Here is a 10100-nt window from a genome sequence, read left to right on the forward strand (position 1 = left end):
GACCAAGGAAGCCAGCCTTAGGCACCAGCAGGTGAAGGTCTGGGAGGTGGGGGGTGGGGGTGGAGGTGGGGGTGGGGGTGGAGGTGGGGGTGGGGGTGGAGGTGGGGGTGGGGGTGGGCAGGGCTGAGGTGAGGTTGGTGGTGGGGGAAGGAGAAACACAGACAAGATCAGAGTGGTTGTCCATGCTCTGTGTGCCCAACTCCATGTTGAGTTCTGGAAAATGCCAAGATAAGGGCAGGGCTCCTGCCCTGAGGGAACTCGAGTCTGAAGGATGGCAGTGGAAAGAAGAACAGTCCTGGAAACCCTGAACCAAGAGTCCTCTGTTCCAGGAAGAATTTGCCTGCGCTTAATTAATCCTCTGTGACCTTGGTCAGGCCCTGTCCTTCAGGCCTTGCATGCAACATGAGGCAACTGCAGGAAGTGACCCTCAGAGTCATCAGGGTCTTCGCAAACTTTCGTGATTTTCAGTGCTGCTGGGAAGTTACAACTTTGCAATCTACAATTTTGGGAGGCTAAGGTGGGAAGGAGAGAAAGGTCTGGAGATGAAACTTCCATGAAGATCCTTGTAGGGGGCAAGAACAAAGAAGCAGCAGGGTGGCTGGGCCTAGGGGCCTTGGTGGGCCTGGCTGAGCAGCTGGACACTACCCTGCAACAATGGGGAGCCACAGGCCCTTCTAATGGGAGGAAGAAGAGGCCAGTCTGTCGTAAGGTCTCTCTGTCTATGTATTTGAAATGAGCTGAGCAGGCGATAAGGGTGGGAATGGGTGGTGGCAGTGTTGACATAGCGGGGATGGGGAGGGGCAGTGGGATGAGAGTTTCTGGGACAGCATAGAAGGACGGGACAGGAGGAGGTCTGGCTGCCTGTTCCGTAGTGACTAGGTAGAAGAAGGTTCAGCTGTAAAAGGAGGAACAGTTACATCCCATGGGGCTTGGAGAAGCCAAGGCCTGGAGCTGAGTGGGGATGAGGAGAATACTTTCTAGGGGGAAAGGTAATGGGAGAGACTCATGCCCACCAATCTGGGCTGGATCCTCACTGCCATGTCCATTAGGCCCGTCCGAACCATGATCCCTGCCTGGCTATGGTTGCTTTGCTTCTCCATCCCCCAGGTGAGTTGAGCCCTGCTCCCCTCCTTTAGATCCTGGCTTTGGGGATTGGCACCCTTGCTCCCCATTCCACCTGGACCAGTTACACTGACCACAGATGGTAGCAGTTGGGGGCAGGAGGTCAGAGCTGGCTATTGTGGGATCATGAGGGTGGATGTGCAAAAGTATGGCCAGGTCCAGGGAAGAGGAAGAAATTCCCCTCCTTGTAAGGTCCCCAGCGCCGTGGCAGGAAGAGCCTTGTGACAAGGTGAGAATCTTCCCACAGGCTCTCCCTGAGGCCCAGACTACAGAGTTGTATGTGGAAGTCCCAGAAAACTATGGTGGAAATTTTCCTTTGTACTTGACCAAGGTGAGCTTGACCAAGGTGTACCTGACCAAGGTGGGCTGCCCTTCCCCCAAGTCCTGCCTGCTTCCCTTACCTCCAGTACTCCTTTCTCTACTTGCTCTGGCTCACTTTTAAGCCCTGCTCTTTGGAGAATATGCAATATAGTGTGCATGACTAGTAACACTTCAATCACAGAAGAAAGTAAATCTTTAAGTTAGAGAATGAAGTACTGGGGGAGGAGTTTCAGGCTTTAGAAAGAAGGTCATGGAGTATTAGGAAGCATCAGGTGCAGGTGAAAGAACTCTGACTTTGAATCTCAGTTCTGTTACTTACTGGCTGTGTGACTTCAGGCAAGTGCTAGCCTTCTTGGAGCCTCAGTTTCCACACATATGAAATGGGGCCATTGAGTGGAGGGGCATCCCCCAGGCCTAGCCCCCACTTCCTTCACCTCTGTTTTCCTCCACCAGCTGCCACTACCCCGTGAGGAAGCTGAGGGCCAGATTGTGCTGTCAGGAAACTTAGGCATGGCAGCTGAGGGCCCCTTTGCTGTGGATCCTGAGTCCAGCTTCCTCCTGGTGACCAGAGCCCTGGATCGAGAGGAACAGGCAGAATATCAGCTACAGGTAGGGCTGGGCCAGATATAGGGGAAAGCAGCAAAGGCAGAACAGGACACTAACTACCCTTCCCTGCAGGTCACGCTGGAGACTGAGGATGGACATGTCTTGTGGGGTCCACAGCCTGTGCTTGTGCATGTGAAGGATGAAAATGATCAGGTGCCTCATTTCTCCCAGGCCATCTCCAGAGTTCAGCTGAGCCAGGGCACCAGGCCTGGTGAGTGGCCAGGGTAGCCAGATTACAGCAAGGTCAGGTGGGCATTGAAAGGGGAGGAAAGAGTAAAGATTTGGCCAGAGCATCAACCTAGGGACAGGGCAGCCATGATTCAAGCTGCCTTCTCCCATTTCTGTCCCATCTTGCACTTTTCTACCCACTGAGGGTCCTCAGGTGAGTTCCATCCACATTGGCTTCAATTTGCTCATCTGTGAAGTGGGGTGAAAATCTGTGGTTTACCATGAGTCCTGTTATGGTGATGGATATGGAAAGAAGAACCAGGAAGAGATAGGGAGGCATGGGAGACTCTCCCATCCTTCGTACCCCTTATGGTATGCCCTCTCCATACACACCAGGCATTCCCTTCCTCTTCCTTGAGGCTTCGGATGAGGATGAGCCAGGAACAGCTAACTCAGATCTCCGATTCCACATCCTGAACCAGGCCCCAGCCCAGCCTTTCCCAGATATGTTCCAGCTGGAGCCTCGGCTGGGGGCTTTGGCCCTCAGCCCCAAGGGTGAGCCTGAACTTGATGTGATGGGGAGGGAGAGTCAGGGAAAGCTGGGGAAGGCAGTAATAGAAGGATGGGTTGGAACTTGAGAGATAAAGGAGGAAGAAAGAACATTTTAGAATGGAGAGAGTTTCAAGGCAAAAGGCCATGCTTGAACCATGCATAGGAGCAGGACCATGCATGGAGAGTTAAGAAATGGTGTTGGTGGAGTGCCTCAGCCCTACACTTTGGAGATCTGGACCTGAGGGCAAAGATAGGAGAGACCTGAGGGGTTGTAACCTAGGACATTGCTGGGAGACTTTTGGACTGACAGCAAGAGAGACCTAGACCTGGGACTTCAGACCAGAGTCATGGTCTAGGGATAGGAATAAAAGTCGGTTATTCATCTACCTAGCCAGCCACCCAACCATCCCCCCATTCACTCATCTACCACTCGACTACATATGCAATCCATTTATCCAAACATCCATCCAAACTAACTCATCCTCGCACCAAAACCCCTACCCATCTTACTGCTCTCCAAACTCCCATCCATCCACCAACCATTTATCCAACCAGTCATCTACTCATCTACCCATTTACTCATGTACTCTTCCTGCCTCTGTCCTGGTGATCCACCCATCTAGCCCATCAAACATTCATTGTGTGGATAGATATGAAAGTTACTTTGAAAACTGTCAAGTCTTGGTTGAATGCTCACAATGGTGCTAAAAGTCTTTCTCATCCCTTGGCCAAGAGAGTATCCTGAACACCTGCCAAATGCTTGGTTTTGTGTTAGGTACCTTGCTGAGAAGGATGCCCTGAACCCCTGCTCAGCTAATCACCCTGTCTCTTCTAGGGAGCACCAGCCTAGACCAGACTCTGGAGGGACCCTACCGGCTGTTGGTACAGGTCAAGGACATGGGTGACCAGGCCTCAGGTCACCAGGCCACAGCTACTATAGATGTCTTCATAGTAGAGAACACCTGGCTGCCTCTAGATCCTGTCCACCTGGCAGAGAATCTCAAAGTTCCATACCCACATCACATTTCCCAGGTGAGTAAGTGGTTGTCAGTGACTGAAGTAGCCCCATGGATGGTGCAGCTGGACCTGAGTCTCATGGAGATTTTGGGGGTAGGTCTGGGGCCCAGCTTAATCCCTCCTCTTCTCCTACCTGTGCTCTTCCCTCCACTATCCCCATCGGTTCTCCTCATGGAGTGGGGCATTCGAGGCCCTGGAACCAGACCCACAGTCCTTCACCTGCTATCCTCTGGAAGGTGTAGCTCTGTGTTGTGACTTCCTGAGCTTGCCCCAGGCTTCCTGGGAGAACAGCTGCCACCCCCCTGCTGCTCCCTGCTGCCACGGGGATTGTCACTCAGGCCAGGAATGTCTCAGGCCTCCCCAAGGAATGCTCTAGGGTCAGGTCCTGCATGAAGGAAGAGAATCAAACAACCTGGTCATTCAGGCATTTTGGGCGGGGTCCAGGCTTGGACCAGCACAAAGCCACCACAGAACTTCCATAACCACAAGTGCTCCAAACAGAAGGACTCTACCTGGACTCAAGGAAGACAGCATCTTCCCTTGGGTCACATAGTAATTGGGGCCCGGGATCCCCATATGTTAATAGTTGAATAATAAAGACTGATGCCCTGGCCAGTTTGGCTCAGCAGTTAGAGCATTGGCTTGTGGACCAGAGAGTCCTGGGTTTGGTTTCTGCTAAGGGTGTGTACCTCAGTTGCAGTTTGTCCCCGGCCCCGGTTGGGAGTTGTTTGGTGGCAATCACTCGATGTGTCTCTCTCACATCGATGTTTCTTTCTCTCTCTTCCCCACTCCCTCCCTCCTGCTCTATCTGAAGATAAATGCAAAAATGTCCTCAGGTGAGGATAAAAAATACATTAAAAAAAATAAAGGCTGATACAGCCTGTTTCTGCCTCTTTTCCTGGGGTGTCCTCATTCTGTGTCCCTCTCCCAGGTACACTGGAGTGGTGGGGATGTACATTATCACCTGGAGAGCCAGCCCCCTGGACCCTTTGATGTAGATGCAGAGGGGAAACTCTATGTGACCATGGAGTTGGACCGAGAAACCCAGGCTGAGGTGAGGTGAGGGGGAAGTCAGGAGGGCAGGATAAGGGGTGCTTGGTCATTGTCTGGTTGGCTTCTGGGGGTGTCACATCCCCCACAGGCACTGAGGCAGTGAAAGAGTACCCAGAAGAGCTGGAGCTAGCCATCAGAAGGGAACCCAGACCCAGGCCAGGCTGGAGCTTCCCTTGGCCTTCATCTGAAGCCCTTCATCTGAAGCCCTTCACTGCCCACTATAGTATCTGCTGCAGGTGTGGGCTCAGAATACCCATGGTGAGGACTACACAGAACCTCTGGAGCTGCAGGTGGTGGTGATGGATGAGAACGACAACGTGCCTGTTTGCTCCCCACGTGACCCCCCAATCAGCATCCCTGAGCTCAGTCCCCCAGGTGGGCTATAGGCCTTGTCAAGGGCTGGGGGAAGGGGGAAGTCTCTGAACCATCCCATCTTGCTCTTCTCTGGGATGGGGCCAGCCTTAATGACCTCCACACAACACACACACACACACACAAGATCGGGTTTAGTCCAGCACAAAAGAGGAGTGGATGAATTAAGGCCTCCAGGCTGGGCCCTGGTCCCACCCATGTGGGTGCTATCTTTGCAGGCACCAAGGTGACTAGGCTGCTGGCAGAGGACATGGATGCCCCTGGTTCCCCCAATTCCCACGTTGTGTATCGGCTGCTGAGCCCTGAGCCTAAGGAGACAGAAGGGAGAGCTTTTGAGCTAGATTCCACCTCAGGCAGTGTGACACTGGGGGCTCTCCCCTTCCACGCTGGCCAGAACATCCTGCTTCAGGTGCTGGCTGTTGACCTAGGAGGAGCAGAGGGCGGTAAGTGCCCTGATGGTGACCCAGGCTCCCTGCCCCCTATATTTCTATTCTGGACTCCCCAACATGCCCTCCCCTGCCTCAGGTCTCAGCAGCACGTGTGAGGTCACTGTCACAATCACGGACATTAATGACCATGCTCCCGAGTTTATCACTTCTCAGGTAAGCAGGAGCAGGGGAGGAGACCTTGGGAAGGAGCTGATGGGAGACTCACAGCCTATCCAACTATCTCCAGATTGAGCCCATAAGTCTCCCTGAGGACACAAAGCCTGGGACTCTGGTGGCCACACTCATGGCTACTGATGCTGACCTTGACCCTACCTTCCGCCTCATGAACTTTGCCATTGAGGCAGGGAATGTGGATGGGACCTTTGGCCTGGATTGGGAGCCAGATTCTGGTCATGTCCAACTGCGACTCCTCAAGGTAAAAGACTTGAGGTGGGGACGGGGCACACACATACGCACATGCATGCACAAGTGTGCCACACCCCATCCCACACAGTGACCCAGGCCCCACTGGTTCCAGAACCTCAGCTTTGAGACAGCTCCAAGTCACAAGCTGGTGGTGGTGGTGCAGAGTGTGGCAGAGATGGTGGGGCCAGGCCCAAGCCCTGGAGCCACAGCCACAGTGACTGTGCTGGTGGAGAGGGTGCTGCCACCCCCCAAATTGGACCAGGAGAGCTATGAGGCCAGCATCCCAGTCAGCACCCCAGCTGGATCCCTCCTGCTGACCATTCAGCCCTTGGACCCCATGAGTAGTCCTCTCAGGTGAGCCAGAAGCCCAGCCTCTTACCTGGGCTGGACCTCCTCTGCTCCCCAGGGATGACCCCTGGGCCTCAGAGGCAACTCACATAATCTATGGCCTGCAAAATTCCTCAGACCTGGCTAATGCCAAGTTGTGAGTCCTTGGGAAGGATCAGGGCTGGATAAGCTGGACAGGACACTAAGAGGGATATTTGGACCCCATGAGAGCTAAGATGGCGCCTCCCCATGCTGGCTGGATTGGCCTTCTCCAGCACCCTCATCCAGTCTGCAGCAATGACAGGCTGCCCAATCCTGGTCCCTTTGTGGGGTGACCTGGGATTAATGAAGTTGAGTTAGGTACCCTCAGGTTCTGAGAGTCCCTTCCCTACCCACAATATCTGTGGTTCAAGCCCTGTCCCCTAACAAGTCCCTGAAGCTGGGGAGAGACTAGGTACCTCAGAGAACTGCTGCCACCCCAAGTCACAGAGAGGATATGGAACTTGAGCAGGTCACACGGTCCTGGAGGTCTCTGAGCAAGACCCCATATATGATCCCAATGCCTTCTCATCCCCTATCTTCACTGGGCCCCAGGTTCTCCCTGGTCAATGACTCAGAAGGCTGGCTCTGCATCAAAGAAGTCTCTGGGGAGGTGCACACGGCACGGCCCCTTCAGGGTGCCCAGCCTGGGGACATGTACACAGTGCTTGTGGAGGCCCAGGATGCAGGTATGTCCAGGCAGTGGTTGGGTCCTCTGAGAGGGATACAACCCTCAGACAAACATGGATAGACAGGACAGACCTGCCTCCCTGGGGCCATTGCTGTCATCTACACTGCCCTATGTATGAGGAAGGGACGAGGGGCTGGGTTCAGTGTCCCTCTCTGAGAATGCCTAGCCTCTGCCTCCCTTCTCAGACCACCCTCTTGCAATCCCCCAACCCTGCCTCATATCCCCAAAGGGCTTCTCAGGGGTTGGCTTCAGACATGGGCTGGGAGCAGAGGGTGAGGGGCTGGGCAGATGGAATAGGACCAGGGGCTCTCCTGGGGCAGGTGTGCCAAGAGATAAGCCTGAATGGGACACTGAGGCCAGGTGTGGAAGACTCTGAGTGACATTTTGACATGATAAAGAGCTGGCCCAGGGGCAGGTAAGTCAGGGAGGTAGGCTTTAGCTCTGAGCTGGGCCGTCCTGTGAAGCAGCACAGAACCAGCAGGAGTAAGCTCCTCTACAGACTGGGCATCTCCACATTGGTGGGTCCTGGCATCAACAGTGGGACTGGTGGTAGTGGGGTAGTGAGGACAAGCTTAGCATCCAGAAAAGCACAAAAAGGAAAGCCTGACAGCTGTTTGGATAGTGACTCGGGTGAAGTACATTATGAGGAAGAGACTGGCGTGGGGATGATGATGGGGATGGAAAGGAGGAGGTAGAGTGGAGGGAGGGGTGTGGCAGGGGAATCAGCAGGGTGAGTCTTATGGGTGGAAAGAGACCACAGACTCACCCCCACCCTCACTAGGGCCAGGGCCAGCTCAGCACTACCTTCTCTGCAGATGAACCAACACTGAGCACCTTTGTGACCCTCGTGATCCACTTCCTGAAGGCCCATTCTGCCCCAGCCCCAACGCTGGCCCTTGTGCCCACACGACACCTCTGCACACCCCGCAAGAACCATGGTGTAGTTGTCAGTGGACCCAGCGAGGACGTTGACCTGGCTGATGGGCACGGTCCCTACAGTTTTGCCCTTGGTCTCAATCCCACAGTGCAGCGGGATTGGCACATCCAGGCTTTCAACGGTGTGTGGTGGGGTAAAGGAGTATGCTGTGGCCCAAGCAGGGAGAGGGTGGCACTTGAAGTAAGATGCCCTTCCACCATGGGAACGGGGCCGGGCTTAGGGGGAAGCAGCCCCCAGAGGGCCTGTCGAGGCTAGTGATTCTGATCACTGTTTATGGTTCCAACAGGTTCCCATGCCTATCTCACCCTGGCCCTGCATTGGGTAGAGCCACGTGAATATTTAGTCCCTGTAATTATCAACCACAATGCCCAGATGTGGCAGCTCCTGGTTCGAGGTGAGGCCTGCAGTTCCTGAGGGAACCATTGAATACAGGGGGAGGGGCTGGGTACATGTGTATGCAGGCTCACATGGACAGCATATGCCTGTGTACACCTGCACATCTATGGTTGGGCACACAGAGTTGTGCATGCAGGCATGTACACAGAGGAGCATGTACCCTCCCCACACATGAATACATACAGGTCCACAAAAACACACATACCAGTCAGTTGGGCTGGGTTGGGTGCTCCAAGCATCTAGGGAGAATGCCTTACCACCACTCTTACCTTTCTCTCTTGCCTTCCCCCAGTGATTGTGTGCCGCTGCAATGTGGAGGGGCAGTGCATGCGAAAAGTGGGCCGCATGAAGGGCATGCCCACGAAGCTGTCAGCAGTGGGCATCCTTGTGGGCACCCTGTTAGCAATAGGTAATGGAGGCTGGGCTCCTGCATGAGGGAGGGTGATGTATGGTTGGAGACATAGCCTCCAGATAAACAGTGCCCCTGTCCCCATGGAGCTTTCCAGGCTGGAGAAGAGATCCTCCCCAACTCTCCTAGTCATTATGTTCTTGCCTCCTGTTATCATACTCACCATTGTCATCTATAACAGCATTTACTGTTACATTATTACACAGTGACTGTGTGTCAGGCCCTGTGCCAAGCATAGGATTATGGCATTAAATCATTCCCACAACCCTGTGAGGTAGATCCTGGCATCTCCCCATTTTTAAGATAAGGTCCCTGATGCTCAGAGAGGTTGAGTAACTTGTCCAAAGTTACACAGCTAGGGTGTGGATCTTTCTAGCTTAATTCCTTCAGTCCAAGTCTCCCTCTCCATTTTCTTTTTCCCTTTAGCCCCCTAAAATAGTCCTGGCCAGTTTTCTTAGCTGGTTTAGCACAATGCTACATTACAATGTGTCTTTCTCTCAGAGGTCCATGGGAACAACTCATTGGCTCCCAAATGACTCTCACCCAAACTATTCCGCAGAGAAGGGGATCTTGGAGGCTGAGGAGTCCTAGGTAGCCTCAGGGGGCCTGGTGAGAGCTGAGCAGGCTAAGCCATCAGCCTTCCTTAGGCAACAGGACCACAGAGTCATGCCAGCATAGTTTTGGGGATGCTGTCTGGGAATCTCTGCTTCCTCATTAAACCAATAACAATAGCAGGGAGTCCCTTGGCCCTTCTGAAGGCTGATTCATTCTTCTGGGGCCCCTCAGGCATCTTCCTCATCCTCATCTTCACCCACTTGACCTTGGCAAGGAAGAAGGACCTCGATCAGCCAGTGGACAGTGTGCCCCTGAAGGCGGCAGTTTGAATGGTCCAGGAAGTCCAAGCTGGGAGGTTGGCCTCTGGACTTTGTCTAAACCCACTGGGAGAGGGTCCAGCACTGCAGCACTGTGGGGCCAGGTCAAAGCAGAAGCCCTTTACCTGTCTTGAGGTGGAGGCAATATCACCAGACATGGCTGTACACTGACTTTATGTGCTGCCTGTGGGAGTGCTCCAAATATTATTATTTGTTTAATAATAAAGCCTTAGAGAGCTGGGCATGGGCCCCAGAGGACTGCTGTGCCCATATCCAATTGTCCATGTGTGTGTGTTACCTTTATCCCATCTGCCCCTTTATCCCTTTCTCATCTCCTGCTGTTCAAAGGGTCTGGGGGCTTGAG

General features: G+C 53.7%; 1 protein-coding gene across 4 annotated transcripts; it reads left to right on the forward strand.

The window, feature by feature from the left end:
- Positions 1-1049: 1049 nt before the first annotated feature.
- On the forward strand, positions 1050-9748 carry CDH16 (cadherin 16). 4 transcript variants are annotated; one of them, XM_036275553.1, is made up of 17 exons: positions 1050-1107; positions 1370-1453; positions 1897-2052; positions 2122-2260; positions 2614-2772; positions 3605-3801; positions 4718-4840; positions 5064-5214; positions 5430-5654; positions 5737-5813; positions 5887-6075; positions 6178-6419; positions 6987-7120; positions 7938-8180; positions 8346-8453; positions 8748-8864; positions 9651-9748. In XM_036275553.1, the coding sequence occupies exons 1-17, from the start codon at positions 1063-1065 to the stop codon at positions 9746-9748; spliced, it is 2487 nt and encodes an 828-aa protein (XP_036131446.1). In that variant the 5' UTR covers positions 1050-1062. The 4 variants fall into 4 exon arrangements, with proteins under 4 accessions (XP_036131446.1, XP_036131444.1, XP_036131443.1 ...); XM_036275551.1 differs by having other exon boundaries at positions 1063-1107; positions 6987-7122; positions 8057-8180; XM_036275550.1 differs by having other exon boundaries at positions 1063-1107; positions 8004-8180.
- Positions 9749-10100: the final 352 nt, after the last annotated feature.

Source organism: Molossus molossus, unplaced genomic scaffold (genome assembly GCF_014108415.1).
Source record: "Molossus molossus isolate mMolMol1 unplaced genomic scaffold, mMolMol1.p scaffold_m16_p_21, whole genome shotgun sequence".
In the NCBI taxonomy this organism is placed as follows: domain Eukaryota; kingdom Metazoa; phylum Chordata; class Mammalia; order Chiroptera; family Molossidae; genus Molossus; species Molossus molossus.

Coding starts and splice junctions, on each gene's coding strand:
- CDH16 (XM_036275553.1), top strand. CDS start 1,063: ATGATCCCTGCCTGGCTATGGTTGCTTTGCTTCTCCATCCCCCAG. Junction 2,773..3,604: donor TTTGGCCCTCAGCCCCAAGG/GTGAGCCTGAAC, acceptor TGTCTCTTCTAG/GGAGCACCAGCCTAGACCAG. Junction 3,802..4,717: donor ACCCACATCACATTTCCCAG/GTGAGTAAGTGG, acceptor TCCCTCTCCCAG/GTACACTGGAGTGGTGGGGA.